Source organism: Gobius niger (assembly GCF_951799975.1).
Source record: "Gobius niger genome assembly, chromosome: 6".
NCBI classification, from domain to species: domain Eukaryota; kingdom Metazoa; phylum Chordata; class Actinopteri; order Gobiiformes; family Gobiidae; genus Gobius; species Gobius niger.
In genome coordinates, this window is record NC_136857.1 from 18,847,000 (window position 1) to 18,869,979 (window position 22,980).

Consider the following 22,980-nt stretch of genomic DNA (forward strand, 5'->3'; position numbering starts at 1 on the left):
TCAGACTGTTGGCTGTTTACAGATGAAGTATGTGCAAAGAAATATACCGTGTTGCAGCTCTGACCATTGCATCTTATTACATCATGTATTTGCACAGGCAATATATAAACACATAAACAAGCACACCATTAAAACAAGCAATTAGAAGAGCATTCATATTTATGAGCAGCTCAAATAAAATTCAGCACTTTCTCAATAGATGAAATCTTTAAGAATACATCAATTCATTCGTTTTTTTTATCTGCAGCATCAAATAACAGTGGTTCTCACTTGGTAGGTCGGGACCCAAAAGTGGGTTGCAAAACCCTTTCAGTGCGTCACAAACTGCTCCCAGTGAGCATTTCTTTCAACATTTCTGATCTGAAAAAGGATAGAAACACAACCAGAGTCTGTCAAAATAACAGTTATTGAATTGTTTTGATCATATTTTCAGCTTTAAATGCTTGGCTCATGAATTATTCAATGATTACTGAATTATTCAATGATAATTCAATTATAATTTGTGAGTACAGTATTTTGCATTTTACATAAATATCTTTTTATTTGTGATGCGGCTTTTCATCCTCAGGTGATGGTGGGTACTGAAGTCATACAAGTTGAGAACCACTGCAATAATAGATTCTGTCTGTTAATGTCTAGCTGTGGTTGGTTGTGAACAATATGTGGGAATAAGACTTGTAGCAAAGACTTGTAAATGTGTTTCAATCATCATAATATACTACGTGACCAAAAAGTTTCACATGCTCTAATATTTTGTTGGACCACAATAAGCTTTGATCACAGCAGCATTTCAACAAGCTTGTGGAATGTGAAAAGATCCAGTTACATTCATTTGTCACCATGATCTTGTATTGATGGGAGAGTGGCAAGGCAATGCAAGGCAAGGCAACTTTATTTATACCGCGCATTTCGTACACAAGGCAACTCAATGCGCCTTACAAAAGAAAATATGCGAAATGACAATCAGGTTAAGTTAGGGCAAAGCACATATATAAAAACATTTTTTCTTGGGTAGGGGAGGGGCGCCCACCTGTAGACTGGAGGGCGGGTGTGGGGGAGTTAAAAAAAAGTTGGTGAAACACAGACGCTGAGGGATTTGGGTCGTGGTTAGGGAGGGGATGTGTGTGCATTTATTTGCATAGTCCTTGAAATTAATATTGTGAGTGAATGTTTGTAAATATAGTCGCAGAAGCGTCAGTCCGTATCTGCTTTAGCTCCGTGACTTGACCTTGAGGGGGAGTGTGTGGAGTGTGACCACTGTGTGTGGAGTGTGACCACTGTGCAAACCTTTCTCCAGCACATCCCACAGATTCTTAAAAGGGTTAAGATATGGGCTCTATTGTGGCCAACCCATGTGCAAAAATGATGGATGATCAAAACAAATGAATAGGTTGCGTTCACATGACATCACAACATTCTAAAGAGCCCATAGTTTAAAATTGAGGTGGAGGGCCACTGAAAATTCTATGGTGGTAACTATGTAGTTTCTCAGTCACCCCGGTAGTTAATCAACTCAAACAAAAGGGTGAATCAACACAACTGGACTTACTTTTAAAAAGAGCTGACGGTTCAACACCTGGGACAGAGCCATACGGAGGATTCCCCAGACATGGCCTGGACCCGGGCCATGTCCCGCCATTGAACTGACAAACTGCAGATTTTTTTTTTGTCTCAAAGTTTATTGTGTACTCCTCCAGCTCATGTGAAGTAAGGCCCAATTATTTTCTCCGAAAGGCGTCCTTAAAGTGGAGACAATATTCAAAAACATGAGCGTGATGCTGTCCAGTAGAAAGGACTTTCTGCCATAAACGAAATATGCCATGTTTGTGAATCCAGTCACTGTCAAATACTGATGAGGAAAATAATTGGTCAGTTTTAGTTTTGGAGATTTGTTACAAAAACTGTATTGCTCCCATAGAGTTATATTGGCCCCTGCCCTCCACCTGGCATTATGGCATCATCACATTCTAAATCGTGAACGCCACCTATTTAAGCTTAGAGAAATTAAGAAGATTAAAGGGCACCATCTTGTGATATCAGCAAGTGAAGGACAAGCATTTTAAGCTCTTAAAGGAATAGGCCACCGTTTTTACATACTAAGATATGTTCTTACCTCACTTTATACGTGTTAATATATCCCCGTCTGGTCTTTGTCCGCGCGCTCTGTCACGCAAACGGAGCACATACGCAGCCTCTCCCACATGTCACATAGCTCCAAAAAAGCTCACGATAGAAGCTACCAAGCTCTTCCACGTGTTCCCTATTTAAATAAAGTTACGTGAAGTGTTTTCATGCGAAGTATATTTACCCAGAAATGTAGCATGTCGATTTTATAAGCAAATAAAAAGGGGGACTATATTGTGAGGCGTAATGATACGAGGAGCACAGCGTCCGCGTAGTAACTCCTAAAGACTTCCCCCGCTCACTTCCGTCAATAACCTTTAGGAGTTACTGCGCGGACGTTTTACTCCTCGTATCATTACGCCTCACAATATAGTCCCCCTTTTTATTTGCTTATAAAATCGACATGCTACATTTCTGGGTAAATATACTTCGCATGAAAACACTTCACGTAACTTTATTTAAATAGGGAACACGTGGAAGAGCTTGGTAGCTTCTATCGTGAGCTTTTTCGGAGCTATGTGACATGTGGGAGAGGCTGCGTATGTGCTCCGTTTGCGTGACAGAGCGCGCGGACAAAGACCAGACGGGGATATATTAACTCGACTAAAGTGAGCTAAGAACATATCTTAGTATGTAAAAACGGTGGCCTATTCCTTTAAGCAGGAATGAATAGCCAGGATTATTCAAACATGCCTGCATGACACAAAGCACAACTCCTGGTGTGCATTTATGAACCAACCAGAATTTCAATTGGTTAAAGGCTAAAATAAAGCCTAATATTCTTTATCCAACTCATTGCTCTCCATTTTAAATGACTGATTACAAACCCCTAAAAAATAATCATATTGCTGCCGGAACTTTAAGCACGTATTTCTCACTGTGAAATGTGTGCGCAAAAACCATGAAAGAAAAGTGTAGAAAAACTAATTAGCCTTTCAGCTCAAGGGCTGCTATGGAGCTTCTTTATGGGCCTTATCTTTCAGCTACTGTATTACACTCTGACCTCTTCTCAGAACCCCTCAGACCTGCACTGAGCCAGGTTAAATTTCTAAATTCAACCTGGAATCAATAGTTTCTTCAGGGAGATCATTAGTCATTTGTGCTTTTTTAGCAAAAGCTCTTTTTCATTTCCAAAAATACTTCTGTTGGATTGCCACCTACTGCTTTGCAAATCCAAGACATAGGGAGAAGAGCTAATTATTTGTGGCAGATAATTGCTCTCAACGTTCGCGCTTGTGTGGGTACGCATACGGCAGCGCTCTTTCGGCAAGATCTGTACTCTTTCCTCATAAGATAAAAGGCAGAATTAAAAAGTGTGAAAGACATCTCTTAATGAGTAGCTGTTAGTTTAGACTGTACCTCTGTTCTTTCATCACTGTCTTATAGAGCAACGCTAGTGGATTCTTCCAGTCATTAGGCACTTCTCGATAAGGAACAAACATCTTGTGCTAAAAACCATGACTACTGTCATTTGGTGTGATAATTTAAACATGATATAGGACCCCAATACTGTTAAAGCAGGCATATTACGGAAAAAATAACTTGTCTATTTAAATATTGTTCCCTCATCAAAAACATACTTGGAGTTGTGTGTTGAGCCACGCATTCTTTTTTGAGTCATTTTTTTAAACTTCTGCAGCAACTATACAAACGGCCATGGCGTCTGCTCATAGATTGCTCCAATTTCCCCTGAGCTCCTTCCGTGGCTCTATGTAATCAGGATGTCCTTGCCTTCCGCTTGGCTCCCACTTTGTGGCACAGCTCTTCCCTGTATAGTGAGAGGTAAAAAAGCTGCGATGCCTCACTACAGTCTGATACTAGCGCCGATGTCTGACAGTAACCACGTCCATGGAACTGGGGGGACATTGGAGTTTGCTTTCATGTGGAGCGAGGGCAGGAGGGTCGATTGACAGCTCATGTCTGTCTTGGCATGTGACTGCCTCTAGGTTCAACACTGGCTCTGGCACAGGAACGCTGGTCAGCAAAGTGCAGGTGGGGCAGGGCCGTTGGCATCAGCTGGTGGTGACCCGTAACCGTCGTAACGCCATGCTGAGTGTGGACAGTGAGGACCACGTGGAGGGAGAGAGCCCCCGCGGCACTGACGGACTCAACCTGGACACCAACCTATTCATTGGAGGAGTGCCTCTGGACATGAAGCAAGAGTAAGAGCCTCGCATTAATTTATTTTGTATCAGACTTATAATAATAACATAAGATAAACTTGATTTTACTGTGTCTGTCCTTATACTTTGCAGTGTAAAGGAAAGGACTGGAGTGGAAACAGGTCTGGTGGGCTGCATTCGTCTGTTGGACGTAAACAACAGAGTCCTGAATCTACAGGAGAATGGAGGAGACAGTCTGTTCGGCAGCGGAGTGGGAGAGTGTGGAAACAACCCCTGTGTGCCAAACCCCTGCAAAAACAGAGCAGCATGTCAGGTCAAAGAGGCTGAGATGTTCCACTGCAAGTGTACCAGGGGCTTCTGGGGTAAGAAATCCACAAATCCACTTTGAGTAAAATGTATCACCTGTAACCTGTGACCTCAATTATGTCTTAAGCATGAGTGATTGTAGACACATTATGACCGAACTATAAGTTGAATGTATTCTAAAATATGTTTAATGCATCCAGAGAGAGGAAGGATTACTAGATCATCATTTTGTTTCCTAACTCCTCTGTGGTTACTCCAGGAGTGCAGCTATCACAAATTCCAAGCCTGACAGCCTTATTCGACAGTGCTGCTCCAGTCCCCAGCAGGAGCGCTGCAAGTCATTTTGTAAACACCATCACAATCTTTTCCTAAAATGCAAGCTTACACATGACAAAATTATCATAAAAACTCACCATGGCTTCCTTTGGTCTGTTTCACTGCTCAGTTTATGCTGTGAAAGTTTGTCTTGAAGTCATAATATTGTCAGAGTTAACTTTCAGGATGAAATAATATTTTATTCTTACATCTGGCAGCACACGCAAAACGTCCCGCATCGGGCCAAATTAGGAAAGAGTGCAACTTTCACCATACTTGCAGTTTAGAAAGCATAAAGAACAAGCTTGACTCTGCAGACGAATTACGATGATCAAAGCCTGTTGGCACCAGGCACGAGAATGAATAGAGATAATGACAATTGGACAGTCGCCCGCAGGCTCTTAATTTAGTCATTTTCTAAAGTGGCCAGGACAGGCAGAGACGGGAAATTGCAGGCGACAGAGGAGCGGGTGAGAGGAGGTTGAGAAGACATGCCGGGACAGTGTTTTGGATTAGAGTGAGGGTATAAAAAAGTGTGCTAGTTCTATGAGCTCAGCGGGACAGGCTTCATTAAAGACCACGGAGGCTGTAGTAATGACAGCAGCAGTATTCAGATGGACCCATGCTCAGGGCAAAGACAGCAGGCACCTGACACTGCCCCGCAGCCAGAACCGGCCCCAAAACATGACCACACAATGGGATGCTCTGCTCGCTTTGATATTTACTCATTAGAATAGGGGACCACTGTTACAAAGGCAAATCCTCTGCTGTGGTAGAAAACAGAACTGATTGTAAACAGCGCTTTCTCATGTGCTTGTCCAGGTCCGACCTGTGCTGATGTCCATGACCCCTGTGAGCCCAACAGGTGCCACCCTCCATCCCAGTGCCAGCCCCAGCCTGAAGGAGGATACAAGTGTGAGTGCCCCATGGGACGAGAGGGCAAGCACTGTGAGAAAGGTATGTCCAAGGAAAAAAAAAAGACAGATCCGCACAGGCTGTAAATGCTCACCAATTTATCAGCACCACGGTGACGTTTCGGGCGTTTCCTTCCTTCATCAGACTAGGAAAGAGGCAGGTCCAAGTGCATCACATACATCACTGCTTTTTAACAAAGTCGTCCAATCTAGAGCTTTGTAGATTTCTGTTTTGCACAAGGATTTATCGGATTGCTATCTCCCATTTCCCTATTTTTCTCCTGAATGTGGTGTAAATCAAACTGAGGGGTTTGGAAGCTGAGATGGGGTGTTTGTTGCTTTGCTGTGCTGTAGAATGATTGGTCCCGTCGGGCTGTTCAGCTTGGTCTTGGCTTGGCTTGTTAGCAGCGGCTGTCCGCCTACAGGTGTAGTGTTCAAACATGTTGCTGCTCAGATCGTCATGGCAGAGTGGGCCCAGGGCTGGAAAAGCACCAGGCCTTTTGAAGTTCATCATTAGAGCTTTTGGCATTGTGGTATTCGGAGTCAACCTCTGTTTCCCTCTTAAATGCCTGTTGGATAGTGATGTGTTGAGCTGACTTGTGATTGAGTTCAAATAGTGAGGTGAGACTGATTTTCTCTAACCACTAGGGATTGTTCCTTACACCTCTGCGAGTAACTGCGTGTAGCAGTGTGTTAGCGGAATGGAGTACAAATATACAGGACTTTCCTCCAGTCCCAGTTAGCAGGTGATTAAAATAAATTGAGGTGAACTAAAATCAATGTGGTGTGAGCGAGAGCGTCTCCTATTCCAAAAGGCTATTTTTTTTCGCTGAATCAATGAGATGACTAATCGCATCAGTCTGCTGCCTGCAGTGATTTATGTGTGCGTCATTCAGCACTGTGTCAGACGCAGACAGAGCCGTCAGATAAGGCCCAGGTAACCTAGAGCCACTCATCTGTACTCTGCAAGTGAACGGCCCAAACTCTATCTCACTACGCTGCTCTAATATCAGAATCAAGGACCTTACTCAGGGATGGAACAGTACTATTGAATGGCCTACTTAGCTCTGTGCTTTTAGCCTATGCTGGTGTAAATCATTACAGTTAAGTGATGAAAGAGCAAAGCCTTGAAACTGCTGGCCATGTTTAAATTCGTCAGTTTTTCATTTAGAGCTGTACATTATCAAGAGAAAAAGCTCCTGTGTGAGCGTGAGCGTGGATAATTGGGCAGGTTCAGGGCCTTTGAGCTTCCTCGTCACAGCCTCTTCTCACAGGATAGTTTCTATAGTAAGAGCTAATTAGCCAGCTTTACTGTAATACAAACACAATTACAATCAAACGATCCGGAGCATTGCATGACAATAAAAGTGCAATTTAGAAACTTTCTCTGAGCTGGCATGCATGATGGAGGATTTTCTTGGTCATTGGGATCCTTCCTGACTTATTGATCCTTGGGCTCTTGGAGACTCACTGTGACACTATTCCCAGCAGCTCCATTATTCTAGCCCACTTCACTTTAGCACAGTTCCTTCTATTTTCTTTCTTCTTCATGGTGCGTGCCATCATCATTAGCAGTCTCCCGCACAATAGCTAATTAGCTTTCTCATCACCGTTTGCCCAGCTAATCCCAGTCAGCTACAAATGATACAACTTTCCTGGCTGGATGCAGAAATGAGCCTGTTGAAATGTGTTACGATACTACAACCCTAATTCAAAGGAGAGTTTCACCTCCACTGCTTGTCACTTCATTCTAAAATAAGTTGTTTGTATCCTTTTGATTTTCATTTGTGTTAAAGGTAAAATAAAAGTAGAAGCAGCAGTCACAGCAGAAGTACTAAATACCAAAGCAGAAATGTTACAGTGTCATTCTGAATTGAGGTTGTAAACACACATAGCCTTGGGTGATTTTGCGCGTCAAGCCACTTGTTAGAATGATGACACTGCACCTCCTCTAATCATCGCACAAGCCAAAAAGTAAAGGAAGACCAGGGCCTAGAGATGTAACACCATCGGCGAGACATGAATTTGCAGAAAAGGCCCTGCCATAACACAATGGCGGTATTATTTCACGGGTCCCAGTCGTGGTGTTAAACTGCACACTGCCGCAGAGCCTCTTTGTGAGTCTTTGGCGTCTGTGTAATCAGGCTGACATAAGACTTTCTCATTATTTTGTGTTCGAATTTCTATAACAGGGAAATTTAAGTCCCACAGGCTACAAAAGTACAGATCCATCTTTTTTACATAATGGTGACAGTCCCTCGAAGATCCGCTGACTGACAAGTGCTCACTTTATCTCTGTCTGATGCTATACAATAGTCTTGAGAATAAAATCAAGCAGCTTTGTCCTTCACAGATATCAAGCTTCATTACACTGTGCACATTTTGAACATGTCCATGACTGAATAGTTACTCAAGTAATATACAGTATGATGCTTGTAGAAGTCTAAACTACATGGTTACGAACAAATACGTCTTAAACATAATAGATGATCATTTCCATTGTACTCTGCCACATTATTGCCAGGTAATTCTGCTTGGATTTTTGTTTTTTTTTGCCTTAATGTTGTTAATGTGCTGATCAAGTTGCTGCTACGGTTTACACATTTGTCTGTCTTTTACCTGAGGATGAGTAAAGCGCTTTTGTTTTGTTGCTTTTTTTCCCTCTAGTGTCAGAGCGACGGGGAGCATACATGCCGCTGTTCAATGGGGACTCGTTCTTGGAGCTGAAAGGGCTAAATCTCTATGGGCACGATCTGCGGTGAGTCTCTGCTGGAAGCTAACACACTGGAGATGACGGCGTTCTCTCAAGCCCAAGGCAGCGCTGCGACTTTTACACTGCAGCTGAATCGACAATGAGGGTTACACAAATAACACCGGGCCTCCGGGATGCAAAAATATGTGCTCCTGCTGGTCTCTGAACAGAAAGACAAAAAAAAATGCACTCAAATATATCTGTTGCTTGTGGTGTTTTGCAGTCAAAAGGTCAGCATGACTGTGGTGCTCATGGCCAACGACTCCAATGGTTTGATCTTCTACAACGGCCAGAAATCCGACGGCAAAGGAGACTTCATCTCTCTGGCTCTGAACAACGGCATCCTGGAGTTCCGCTACGACCTCGGCAAAGGGACAGCCACCATCAGGTAGTGCAAGTTACAATCCCAATGAACAGGGCATGTACATACAATTTGATTACAGTCAAAGTGGCTACATTACTGTTATCCTTTTTGGGTGCTCTATTGATAGTTTTCAACTTTTAAAGCAGTACTAAGTAAGTCATAGCCCTCGAGGCCATCAGCGCCACTGCAGGTGTCGTAGCGTGTTGCACTTTTACTCATTACTCATTTACCCCTTAATTGTCCGTGAGAGTAAATACTACGCTGACAGAAAAGACAAAGGGAGAGAGGGCTATTGTACATCCAATTACACAATGGAGATCATTTTTTTCACTCAAACTTGGCTGTAAATACTGTTTAAGTGGCGCTAGCCCACAGTTAGCTTTGCCCGTAAGCCTGTTAGCTTCTTCTTCATGATTCTATTGGTGTGTATTGGTGGCGCCAACCCAGAGGCAGGAAAGTTGCAATTGTGGTTTTCTGGCCAGAGACACCAGGGGGAGAGGAAAGACCCCCCCAATCACCCCATTAACACAGGATTTATTTCGATAAACAAGTTACTTAGTACTGCTTTAAACCATCTCTATCCAGCCCTGCAAGCGTATTCATAGATTACTTCGAGTTGTCACCATTTACTAATTTAGCCTCTTAACCTCCATTTGAACCGAACACATTTTCTCCAGTTTGGCTTTACCCAAATCTAAAAGCTTTTCGAAAGAAGTGTCAAAATGGCGACGAAAACGAGCATCACAAAAGTGACAAAACCATGACGAAAACACTACAAAAAAGTGACAAAAACACCATGAAAAAGCAGTCAAAAAGAAACGAGAAAAAGTTATGTTAAAGCAACAAGAAACAACAAAAATAAAATGTTAAGATCAAGGTCAGATCAGTTGGGGGTAAGAGGTTAAAGAGATTTATCCAGGTTCTTGCCTAGACATTTTCTTATTAGTTTGTAGGTAATTGGTCAAAATGCGGCTGTACGGTACTATTATGTATATGATTTTGAGATTCCTCGTTTAGATGAGCCAATTCCTTTTTTTATTCAGACATGAAACATATCATAAATGTAGTGAAGGCCAAATCGTCAGTTGCCTGCATAATCTCTGTCCCTGACGTTTGAGACTCTGTGTGATGCAGGAGTAAGCAGCCCATCCAGCTGAACGTTTGGAACACCATCAACCTGGAGCGCTCCAACCGTAAAGGAGAAATCATGGTCAACAAGAAGGACCCGGTCCGAGGCGAGGCACCGGTGAGCCCCAGCTAACTACAATCCTTATTCTGCGTACCTTCTGATGTAGTGTTGGCATGAAGGACTAACTGGCCTGCGCTATGCTATGCTTTACCTGCTTGATAAACTGCATTCGTCCTCTGTCTCTTTCTCATTTTTCCGCTATTGCTTTGGAGTGTATCGTCTTGACCTTATCCAGCCCTGGGTTTTAACTTTATCACGGATGATTCTGCAAACTTTCCCTATCGCTTAAGTTTTTCCGCTCCGCTTCACACCGTTCGGCTTGATTTGTTGAAAATACCCCGCTATCTCCCGACATCCATCGAGGTACGAAGGAGCGCTTCGGTTGCAGAGGGCCGGTTTGACAAGCTGTCTTAATTCTGGAAGTCCTGTAATTTCCCACTGTTTTTCCTGGTCTCTGCGCTTACTTACACCCAAGATAAAACTTCGTGTTGCATAAAGAAAGCGATTTAGTCTACATTTGATAAATCCACATTTGAAGGAAGGGAGATAAAGGCAGATAAAAGAATGCATAATGAAACGCCTCAGCCACTAGGTACATACTTTAGTATGAGAGCCATATAATCGTTTGATAAGCCCTTAAGTCATCCAATTATATGAAACAGCGTCATTTGCAACCGCGAGCTTGCACTCTGTCAACTCTTCTGCAATTTTTTAATTTTTTTATCTCCGCACTTCAACCCTCCCCCACCACCTCCCATCATCTTTATGGTAATTGTGCTCTGCTGTAGCAAGAGGAGCAGAAAATCTTATTAGCAGAGCAGAGCAAAGGGAGGCGAGTGCGTTGGAGGGGTCTGGAGGGACAGGGATGAGCCTGCTAATGCTCCCCACTCCACTCGCCTATAAGAAGTTTGAAGTAGCCAGCTCTGGACCGCATCACATCAAAGGTGGTCACATCTACAGAAGGGAAGCTCGCTAGGGGATGTTTCTTATATCAAAGACCCTGCAATGATGGAAGATAGCTATGATGAGGCACAGATAGTTGGAGTGGTATATTTTGGTATGGCCAGCCGGTGAAGAGGAGCTGCTCTTGCCAAATAAAATACTTGGTCAGCCCTCAGCAAGGTTATAAATCATATTACAATGGAATATATTTTTATGTGTAGAGAGGGACAGTGCAACAAAATTAAAGATGCTTGGGAAAATCAATCCATGTAGAAAAAAATCAATAAAGAAAAAAATGTGGAAAAAAACAACTGAGGTAGGAGCTGTTCTGGTGAAAAGATTTGAGGATGATCGTACTTGCTGTGATTCTCTTGGCTTGTATCCCAGAGGGCAGTGGTATACACAGGTAGTTTGTCACTTGATGCAGAAAGTAGAAGCGGCGTCAAGCTTTCTACTGTTCTATTGAGCCCAAGCGGTTGTTATTTTAGACACAAGGTTGCGAGTTTCCCATAACTTGATCATCCAACCATCCACAACACAAACACTTTCATCCAAAAACTCAATAATCGGTGTACCAGAAACCGCCCTGTTCCTGCAATATGTCTCTTATTGAGAAAGCGGCAGGAATTCTCCAAATCAGGTAGAGCACTTTCCACAGCCTGCCACAAGCAATGCCTTTACTCTTTATTTCTTCTTAATGGCACCATCTGCTACATGCATCTTTGTAGTGCATCTCGTGTGAAGATTTTGTTTACTGTCTAGCTTAGTGTATATTGCATGCATTGCTTCCATTTAATGTATTTCCTCCTCCACTGCTCCAGTATGGATAATGCTCTTGTGAATGCTTTGAGTGCTTCTGCATGCCGCTCTGTGCACAGCCACTTACTAGTCTTCCCCTAATAACTCTCTTCCTCCCTATTTCCCCCCTCTCTATGATGTGCTGTCTGGAAAATAAGAAATCACGCAAGGTAATGAGACAAGTCCCAGTCACACCACTCACCATATTTCACTTGTTCACTGTGCACTCTCAGTCCTATCTCAACAAGAAAGTTAGCTTTGTGGAACATTTTCACAAGAAGACCAAGTGTCGGGAGAAGGCTGCTTGGCTTTCACCTCAATCCATCTGCTGCGGGGGCGGCAGAAGGTGGGAAGGTGGGAGGGAAGGAGAAGCCATCTTCACGGCAGCCATTGTTTTGAGTTACAATGAGATGTCTTCATTAGTTCGGTGTAGGCGAGTGTATCCTGCCAATCAACACTGAAAGTGAGAGTGCAGAGTACCGGGGGGCCCAGGCCTAGGACAGGAAGTACACAGTGGGAGGTGCCGAGCCGAGCTGTTCTTTTGTCGCCGACTGTCACTGGTTACCAGCAGTCCTGTGATGTCACTGTGTTACCCGCAGAGAACTGCACACACAGCGCATCTAAATGCACAAAGCTTTGGGGTGCGACTACCTGTGTGCAAGCCGTAGAGACAGAACACACCATTTTTTAAGATAACATTTTTAAATTTTTAAGATAATTACATTTGCTGTTTAAAAATACTAAGTGAATCACAGGGGGATGAATTTTAAAAGTACTGTATACACTAAAAATGTCTTGGCAGAAGTAAAGTGACAGGTGTGTAGCTCCTGCCAGTGCAGGATAAGTTGATGTTTGTGACTAGAGCAAAAAAGGAATGTCCCCTCAAAGAGCCTGAGGTGCTGCCCTTTGGTCGACAGTCCATGATGACTTGATTGTGAGCTGGAAGCTACAGCACAGCTGTGTCTAGAGCCTTGGCCAGGGCCCAGGCCTGTCGCAGTTAGAGCATTGACAGAGCCCTCAGGTCTAAGTCCTGCTCTACTCTCAGAACTTGTGCGCGCAGCCTGTTTTTTTGGTCTATTCCATCCATTTTTCAGCAATTAACTCCACTCAAGCCCTGTGGCCATTACTGCCCTATATACATATTATATTGCTAATTTTGTCTTCCTTAAGTGGGCTGGCAAAAAATAGCAAAAATGAGCAAGTGCACCTTGCAACAATATAGATGTAGCTGAAAACATTGCTATTCCTTGTCTTTCCTATGCAAATCACTATCCAATTTAATGCTTCAGCACTGAGCAGTCTAAAAGTCGGTGTTTATGATTGACATTTATTTTGAGTTTTCTGAATCATTCAAATCATTACTCTAGCTTGCCCTGGATTTCTTCTCTTGATACTTTTAATGCTTCATATTGTGACCTCACAATATAAGAATCCATGACCTGTAGACGCAAAGACAATTTTATGTATGCTTTCCATGCATTGCTCTAATTGATTCAATTTGATTGGATTTGGCTGCCTTTGAAAATGTCCTTATGTTTGTGCGTTGTTGCCGTCAGAACCTCCATGTGGACCTGAACCTAAAGGAGTCTGTGTTCGTGGGAGGCGCCCCTGACTACAGCCGCCTGGCCAGAGGGGCAGCGCTCACTGATGGCTTTAAAGGAACGATACAGCAGGTAAAACTACTGCTATAAACATAATTGTCATGATTGCTGCTGTCTCTTTTCACTGCTTTATACTGAACATGCAAAGCTTAGCACTCAAGGTTGTTATTTTTAGTTCTACTGTATAAATGGGATTGCACTTACTGTATGTCAAAAGAGTGATTACTCGTCAGTCATGGTCAGTCCATTACTCGCTGTCAGTGTGATGACCAGTGTTGCCGCTTATTTGGATTACTGTTTTCTAATAATACAACATACATTTGAAGTCCTTCCATTTCACCGTTCTCACATCTCAGGATGACAGCTTTCTATTTTTTTCATTTCCTCTTCTTTCCAGCAAAGAGCTCATCTCTTAGTGCCAAAAATAGCCCAAGAGAAGAAAGGCGGGATGTTGCTGTTTGCACAAACTTGTCATTAGTCCGCTCCGACAAAGTTTCCCCTGACAGTTCGGAGCGAATCAAAAGCGGAGTATGGCGTTTGTCTGCCGTAGCCCACAGGGACCAGTTAATTATGGGGAGGATGGTTTGAAGTTGTGTTTAACGCTTGCTGTTTATTTATTTGCTCGGCATTTATAATTCTCTTTCTCTGCGCTGACATATTTACAAAGAATGTGAGAGTATGTTCTCTAAATCTACAGAATTAGCCAAGGAGTGTTTTCAGATAATTACTGTCTGAAGGCAACAGGAAAAAGCACAGTTATAACGTAGCACTCCTCTTTGGACGACAGCAACCTCGATTAACACGGTAATCTAAAAGCGTTTTGTTCTCGCGCATATAATCAGATCGCAAAAAACAAAGATGGAAAAGATAAAAGTCCAAGTAAAGGTCCAAACATAATGGTTTTACATAATCAACACTCTGTGAAAAGTGGATTCAAAAAGGGATGATATTATAGTCACTTAAAAGTCCAGTCTTCAATCAAGGTGGGTTCAAAGCACGTTTCAAACATGAGGGGGTGCTCTAATTGGTGTGTACTGATATGGATTAATTTATGACTGATAAAGAACAACAAAGCAGCGCCAGGATATCAGATTGAAGGATGCTCAAGGTCATTTCTAATTTGCCAATATGCCTATATATTGAACAGTACTACGTCACCTTTTCGTTTCTTTGATTTGAGCATTGAGAATGTGCTTGTTTTTCCATTCCACCTCCATGTCTTTAAAAAAACATATTTGGCCTGTCCACCATCTTGTTCACCTCCATTCTTCCTACTTCTCCTTACCATATCGTATCATCCTTCACCGCTGACACATCCGCACACCTCTTCTTCTCCTCTCACGCCCCACAGCATTACATTGTTGATTAAAAGTACCTCAAATCCCCCACCTCCTGCTTCATGTAACGGCACATAGCAGGTATTCTCAATCAGCAGCTTTTATTTTACAGTATTTACAGTAATGTGGTTTTCAAAGATGAGATGAGGGACTTCATACTCTCATTACTGATGTGGAGTGTTTAGTGTCTTTGCCTCACTGCAGTAGAAAGGCCTCTGGTTTGATTTCCGTACCGTAAGAGACTTTCTGTGTGGCGTTTGCATCTTCTCTCTGTGTCTGGGTGGGTTTTCCCCCAGGTGCTTTCCACATCAACTTGAAAAATCCTCCAAAGACAGAGAAAATAGCCCCTGTTTTTTTGTGTTACATCTCTATCCCAACTTAGATTTCCCCTATGTCCTGTGTGCAGATTACTGTAATGGGGACTCCTATCCTTCGAGAAGAGAACGCCCTCCGCTCCAGTAATGTAGCCATGTTTCAGGACCACCCCTGCTCCCAGGAGCCCTGCCACAACGGGGGCCGGTGCAACCCCCAACTCGAGGTGTACGAGTGTGTTTGTCTGAGCGGCTTCTCTGGGGCTCGCTGCCAGAACAGTGAGTACCACTCTTTGTTTATACCGTAGTAGTTATTACAAATATTTAGATCAATAATATTGGTTGATGTCAATGAATAGATACAGTTTAACCTCTTAACCCCCACTGTAACCAGTTCGACTTTGCCCACATCCAAAAGCTTCTCGACTGGAAAGTTTGTCCGGTGTAATTCCTCATTTGAAAGCTAAGACCTGCAAAACTGATTGTAACCTTTTTTGTTGCCGCATTTTTATCACATTTTTGAAGGGTTTGTCTGTTTTTTTATCGCATTTTTGTCTTTTTTTTGCAGCTTTTTTGTGGATCTTTTGTGGCTGATTTGCTGCTTTTTTTTTCATGTTTTCGTCACTTTTTTGTGACTTTTTCATCATGTTTTTTGTCGCTATTTTGTTGTTTTTTTGTAATTTTTCGTTGCTATTTTGACGCTTTATATCAAGAAGCTTTTAGATCTGAATAATGCCGAACTGGAGAAAATGTGCTCGGATCAGGTGGCGGTTAAGAGGTTAAAAGATGTTCTACCAACACATTAAAGGCACACTGCGTAACATTATGGACTATACTGTCGCCCTAAATATAAAACATGCTCCCAAAGACCAGCTCGACACAGAAAATGCAATTTCTGCAGTGGGTAATGAAAGAATGCATTTGGATGAGAACCTAACCTGTTCAGATCTCAAATTCTGCTGACTTTAGTCACATCTCCATGGAGACGAGCTGGAGACGTACCCACTCCCTTTAAAAATACAGTCATGTCTTAGTCGAGCTGAGCCGCTCATAGCAAAGACACATGTTTGTTTGTACATTTCTAAGATATTCTTCAATGAAGAAAATATCTGTCATAAAATAAATGCTTGTATTTCATTTTTGTTTATTGGGAGGAAATTTACAAGCTAAACCAAGGATTAATAGAACAGCGAGAGTTATAACTATAAATCAACTTGCCCGACCAAAGTAAAAAACGCAACGATTTTAAACCACTTTTTTCAGACACTTGGGGAATGTTTCTGAGTACTTGGCCGATAGACACTCCTGCAGTTCATGTTTGGATATAAAATATTTAGAGAGAAAAGTTAAGCTCTGGCTAAAGACGATCCGTCCTTAGAAATTGGAACAGCCAGCCAGGTCCACAGCCAGTTTGAGTTGGACTGCTTTTAATATGATAATGTTCTTGGCTCGTTCAGTGTTAAGTGGGACAGTAGTCAGCAGTGCTTTATGCAAGACTAGGCCTTGGCTTGCCTTCCCGGTGAACTGAGAGTTTTTTGTGTGTTCCTACTGTACAGACTTGCTTCCTCTGGGCTCTCTGTCAGTGAAATAAAGTCCTGGATGAGTGCTGCCTCCACTGTGCCACTGCTGTTATGAATTGATTTCAGACTAAAGAGGGAGTAGTGAAAATGACGAAATATATAATTTACATATTCATGGAATGTTCTTTCTAAAGGAGAGTTGACTGTCTTTTTCATCATCTGAAGACATGCAGTGTCTCACATACTCACATCAGTCATTCTTACGCTGCCGCTGCCTCCTGCATTAACCTTGTGCGTGGCGGCCCGGCCCCTCTCACGTTAATTAAAACTACAAACCTCTGGCCCATTTACTCTCTCGCCCATTTCCACTCAGCTTTGCTAAATCAAGCCTCTTCTGCTGATTGGTATGATCTCATTCCTTAAATAATTTCCCTCCCTTCCAGCTATCTATGAGAAATCGGCCGGAGAGACAGAAGCCATTGCCTTTGACGGGCGGACGTTCATCGAGTATCACAACGCAGTTACAAAGAGGTAAAGGAGAGGACACACCCACACACCCGCTGTAAATCGGCCTCTATTAGCCCAATAACCCACAGTTTGTCCTTTCTGATGGCGATATGAGAGCAGGGCCGCGGGGTGATCTACCGCTCATCTCTCTCGGTTGCACTTGACTCGTGACAAGATTTCACTAATTACAGAGAGCAGAGCCCCGGGCCCTATCCCGCACTCTCAGACGCTGGACACAATTACAATCAGTGACACTGCATGGCCATGTTTACACCAAGCTTTGATTTGGAGTTTAATTCCCTCCATGTGGTAGGTTGATTGTATAAAGACAGTAATGTATTCAAAAGTATATAAGCTACAAGGTCAAGTTTTTAACGATTTTCATTTAATATTACCATTGTTTCTTAAAGCATTACAAAGTAACTCATGCCCCAAGAGGCCATAAGCGCCACTGCAGGTGTCGTAGCAAGTTAACTTTTTTTACTCATTAATTGTCCGTTAGAGTAAATACGCTGACAGAAAAGACAAAGGGAGAGAGGGATATTGTACATCCAGTTACACAATGGAGATCATTTTTTCACTCAAACTTGGCTGTAAATACTGTTTAAGTGGTGCTCGCCCGCAGCTTAGCCCGTTAGCCTGTTTGTTTCTTCTTCATGATTCTATTAGTGTGTAATGCGCCTCCAACCCGGTGTAGGGAAGTTGCAATTGTGGTTTTCTGGCCAGGGACACCGGGGGATATGACACTTGTGTTACCCCAGAGGGACTACGGAAAGTGACATATAGCTCAGTGTTAAGTGCCACAAATAGAGACTTCCTGCATTTTATTACTTATTTTTATATAAATATATAATCAAACTATTAATACTTCAGCTCCCAACATCCCCAAAATCTAAAATTAAGCCTGTTTTAAGGCTACTTCTGTCAGATGAGTAATAGGCAACCAGGCAAAACAGTCCAATCTGGGCTTCTTTACCTACAGTGTAAACATGGCCAAAAATTGCTTTTTCTGAAGATGAGCCACCTGCAATTTGAGTGGAAATGTAGAAGATGCCAGTGTCTCTTGAGTGTGTGAAAACAACTCCAAAGGCAGGCCCACAACGCGTGGCTTTAGGCAACTGATGAGTCGTCTCTCCCATCCATCCATCAATGCGTTTGGATCAGTGCCTCCAGGTTTGGCATGAGCTGAATGTTTATGTGGCCAACCTGAAAGGAAATCAGGCATATGGTTCTATATCAGCTCCTCACAGCACTTCACACAGGCACTCCACTCTGGAAACATCCCCGCACTTCTGATGGCACACTCTAAAACATCCTCACACTTCTGTAGACGCTCCAAACTCTAGTCTGTGTCTATCTGTTTGTCTTTGTCCTATGTGTGGCCTCACTGTCCACGTTCTGTCTTTGTCTCACGTCAATGTCCTTCACTGTTTCCCTCAAGCCAACTGACCAATGAGATCCCAGAGTAAGTAATTCCACCCAATAAGCTTCAAGCCCCACTAACACTTTGTTCAAGCAGCCATCGTTTCCAGTTAACCCGGTTGATGAGATTAAAGCACATCTCGTTTCCCGCCATAATTTCATTGGTATATTTTTTTTTTCTGAAATCATTTTGAGAACGACTTAACACCAGAGTTCCATATCCGTAATTTAATTTGGCAGATTTCATTCTCTCCCCAGTCATTAGATGTTCGGTTGATTCCGGAGTGAAAGGGAAGCATGAATGTGTGCATGATAAGCATTGTGCTGCAGCCCCAGAGGAAATACTCTTCTACAAAATGTGGCATATTTTATGCATGCTTGTAACTGGTTCATAAACAAAATGAATTGATGCACACTTGAACGCGTAGTCTCTTGGGTTCTTAAAGGTATTACCAGCTATTAATGGATTTAATCATCTTTAAATCATGTTGATTGAAGCACTAGTCTAGTGTAAGTGTTTTTATTATTTTTATTTGTAGACTAATCCCATCATGTCAGTCAAACTCAGTATTTAACCATTAATTTATTACAATGTTCAGCATCAGCTTTGCTTTTTGTTTCAGAGCTTTAGAAAGCTAATAGGAATTCTCATTCATTGGAAACTTGCCTTTACATTGCAGGTTCCATGATATGGCAGAGAATAGTAATTGCAACTGGTTAGCAGCCCCAGTTTGTATAGTTTATAACAAGGGAAGCCCTCAGACCTGACTTGCTTATTTGGCTTTCCCTCCTGCTCATTAGCTCGCTATGTAACCTCTTTTTAAAATCTCTCAAAGCAGTTGTGCAGAATAGGGCTCAAATGACGCTGCCTGATATCAGCCCAGAGTTTTCCTCTATATCCAGTCCTGCTGTCAGTCGGCCCGATCTCCCACTGTAATTGTGAATAATTACAGAGCCGTCCGTCGAGCGCGGCTCTGACATGTTAATCACACATTGGTCTCCCTGTGTAGATTAGGACTCCAATCGAGATCTGGAGGCTATGTGTAGCCAAGGGCATCAATCTCACTTAGCGGGAGGGGGCAGCGGGCCTTGGAGCCAGACTGTCAAAAGTTTAATGGATGCCACATTTACTACGAGCCACTATGAGCGGGAAGCTAAGCAAAACCAAGAACTGTCCGTCCCCCGACCGCTCGATCGATCCTCTCTGTTGTGATTTAGTTAAGGGGATGAATACATTTCTCTAGAGGCCATTAAGGACTCAGCTGAGGCCAATGACTCGCCAGCGCTCACCTTGGGTTAATGTTTGCGGCACTTTTTGATCACCTCCTGCTCACATGGATGAAAGCCCAGGTCGATGCGCTCACAAGCCATTATTTCTGCCACAAATCAGATCTGGCCCTGGCACTGCACCGATGAGGCGCTTGACCCCATTTTTTGACGATTGACCAATTTTTCTCTCTCACCGCTGGAAGGTAATTGCGGTGATACTGTGGCAGCAGCATTAATACAAAAGGATGGCCAAATAATTGCACATTGACTTAAAGTAACCTTTGTAACATTATCGACGGAGTAAATCTAGTTAATATAGTTGCTCTTGTTTTAAGAAGCATTTCGGCTTCTAATGTATCCTTCGACCTTCCAGAGATGGCAATGTTTTTCTTAATGGGTTGTATTTGTGAAAACCTATTGATAGATGGTTTGTTTTTATTATTGAATAAATTACATAAATGTGACATCCAAGAGTGAGTCGAACTGTATTATAGAATGCATATTGCAGCTGGTTTCTTTTCCACTGCCATCGGCAAAGCACCAGAGCCGGTATCAAATGAAAAGGAGAAAATAGCTTTACATGTATTGAAATTTTTCCCCCAGGGAGAAATGTCTTTTATAATTCAGCGGAATAATGCTATGTGGTTAACACACTGGAGCTTATCGCCAGTTCTCTACAGGGATATTTAAACATTACGATTACATCTTCACATAGAAGTCCTGTTTCCTGAATAGCATAGAGTGCTGACTTCATGACGACATCTGGAAAATATAGTATGTCTTTAAAAAAAAACCACTAGTAACTGTGTCAGTTCAATATGCATCTATGTACAACGATCACGTACAATGTCAATGAGAAAAAGCATATCTTTTTCTCACAATACACAACCGTTGTTCTCAACTGTTGACTTGCTGGATACTGAAGCCCCTCCCTCACTCCCTCCTGTCCTCTGTGCTCTTGCATGTCGTTGACTCCTTCCCTGCTTCCTCCCCTAAGCCCTGAGTCTCTGGAGAACCCTTCTGATCAGAGGTGAGTCTGTCAGTGCTTTCCAACCTCTCCTCCACCCTCCCATCCACTCTGTCCTGGCAGCACAGTCCTAGCTCTCACGGGGGCCCAGAGTCTCCACTGGGAGCACGTTGTGGCTAATATTGAGACACACTTCCCTAAATCCTAATAGCCTCTTCTTATGCTTATGCTCTTAATTGTGGTGGTGGTAAGCAGCTCCAGCCTGTTTGACACACGAAATCTGAGCACTACTGCCACCTAGAGCAGGAGAGAAGTACAACATATACACACAAATTGCAGTCCATATAAAAATGCATTAGCTTTATCCTATATCCTTCTTCATTATAAAATGGAGTTTCAATTTTTTTTTAGGAAAGTAGTCTCTGACATCACTTGTGTTTTATGACTTGGCTTTTGGAGTTGTATTCAGAACATATTCAGCACTTCTAATAACACTGACCTTATCTGTGACAGGCTGCTCTCATGGAGATTTATTGGTTCCTGTGTAAGCTCTGTGTGTAAGCCAGAAGAGGATTCACTACACTTTTCATATGTTTCGCATATCTCATGCTCTTACTGTAGCTATTCTTCCTGTTGACCTCAGTCGATTGAGCAAAGCAAGAGGACACTTAGTGAATAGAATTTAAAAAAAGAAAGAAAGATGTAATTTGGTTGTGGAATCGTTTATTGTTTTGTGAGATGAGGTAGCGGTAATGTAGCCCCTGAACTGTCGGCCACAGGGCAGCTCGCCCTGCCCTCTTCTGCCCTGCCCGTCTTCCCATAATCCTCTTTGTTTGTCCTGTCTTGTGTCCATGTGTCATTGTCCTGTGTTATACGTCTTTCTTCCTGTGTAGAGAGTAGGTGGCAGAAGTGCTATCAGGGGCACAGATGTCCATTCTGTAGATTCTGTGGGAAAATGCACACTCCACGCACTAACAATGGAACTCCATCCATGTTGCCATGGTAACAGCTTTAGTTTTCAAGATATCATCTGCGGCAGTAGGTTTTCACTTTTGTGTGAAATCTGTTGCTTTGGGAGATGTTTGCCGTCAGAGCTGAATGGCGGAAACATGTAGAATACTGTAAATAATTTAGATTATACAAGTCTTGATGCAATTTATTAAAGACATGACATCATCAGAGTCTTTTTGGGGGGGTCTTTTAACCCCGAGATCCTTAGGAGGCACCACATATAAGAAGTAGAATTACCTCCGCTATAAACTGATAATTCTGTCTGACAGTATGAAAGTGCCTTGAATAATAGATGCCAAGATGCCGTCTGCAGGCCACATAAACTCTGACCTTGTGCAGTGATTTGCTCCAGGTCTATCTCTTTACACCATGCCTTCAATAAAACGTGTTTAAAAAGATGCTCCATTACGGCAGCAACAAGCGGACCGCAACGACACCATAACAAGTTACATGCCTCTTGATATGTGGCATGTTTTATTCAATTTAAACATGCTTTACAGAGGGGAACACTCCGCATTCATCAGTTTGCCAAATTCTAGGCCGTCGTTGTCACTTTCAAATAGAACTTCACCCCAAGGACATCTGGCACAAAGCCCTGTAGGTAAACTTCTCCCATTGCCTTGCGCTGACTTTGTTTACCTGACTATATACATGCTGGAACTTTGTTATTAATCCCTCGGTGCACACAGGTGAGGTGCACCGGGGTGTGTTTGCCAACGTTTTTCTTATCTCTGCTGGGACTTCGCACTGAGCGACACATCACACGGAGCAGTGACACGAACCTCGCCTCTCCTGGGGTTAGCTGGGGAGTTGCTTCCAAAATCCACCCTCCTCACAGCTGTAGACGTCAAGACAGCGAGATCAAACAGCAGCCTTAGACATGCAGAGGAAACGGCATGGCAGTTCAGGATCAGAGGGGGGCTAACAGCTAACACCCCCCGCTAATACTGAACTCTGGCCACATCCTGATTCAACTCAAATTACTGGAATTCTATGTTGTAAACCGTGAACCAGAAATTAGATATGCACAGCAGTATGTTCCAAACCCCTGAATCATTGGCATACACAGCTTTTTTGTTGATACTGGTAAAGTATTGGGTCGTGAACATGTTTCCTGCTAAAATTTCAGCTCTTTAATGTGTCTTGTTTATTGTCAATTCTGGATTGTTAGTACAGCAGAGCCAAACAAGCACTTTAACAGTAAATGC

General features: G+C 42.8%; 1 protein-coding gene across 13 annotated transcripts in view; it reads left to right on the plus strand.

Moving 5' to 3' along the window:
* The window catches only part of agrn (agrin), a 325,948-nt gene that overhangs the window by 295,089 nt on the left and 7,879 nt on the right, over window positions 1-22,980 (plus strand). For 4 of the 13 annotated variants that reach the window (XM_079557727.1, XM_079557739.1, XM_079557733.1 and 1 more), the window contains 12 exons: window positions 4,071-4,286; window positions 4,380-4,609; window positions 5,691-5,825; window positions 8,450-8,540; window positions 8,758-8,922; window positions 10,033-10,144; window positions 11,986-11,997; window positions 13,384-13,500; window positions 15,172-15,355; window positions 17,040-17,127; window positions 18,545-18,568; window positions 20,792-20,824. In XM_079557727.1, the coding sequence (XP_079413853.1) occupies window positions 4,071-4,286; window positions 4,380-4,609; window positions 5,691-5,825; window positions 8,450-8,540; window positions 8,758-8,922; window positions 10,033-10,144; window positions 11,986-11,997; window positions 13,384-13,500; window positions 15,172-15,355; window positions 17,040-17,127; window positions 18,545-18,568; window positions 20,792-20,824 (1,407 nt within the window). The remainder of the gene's footprint in view (window positions 1-4,070; window positions 4,287-4,379; window positions 4,610-5,690; window positions 5,826-8,449; window positions 8,541-8,757; window positions 8,923-10,032; window positions 10,145-11,985; window positions 11,998-13,383; window positions 13,501-15,171; window positions 15,356-17,039; window positions 17,128-18,544; window positions 18,569-20,791; window positions 20,825-22,980) is intronic. The other 9 variants (XM_079557737.1, XM_079557729.1, XM_079557730.1 and 6 more) reach the window with 5 other exon arrangements.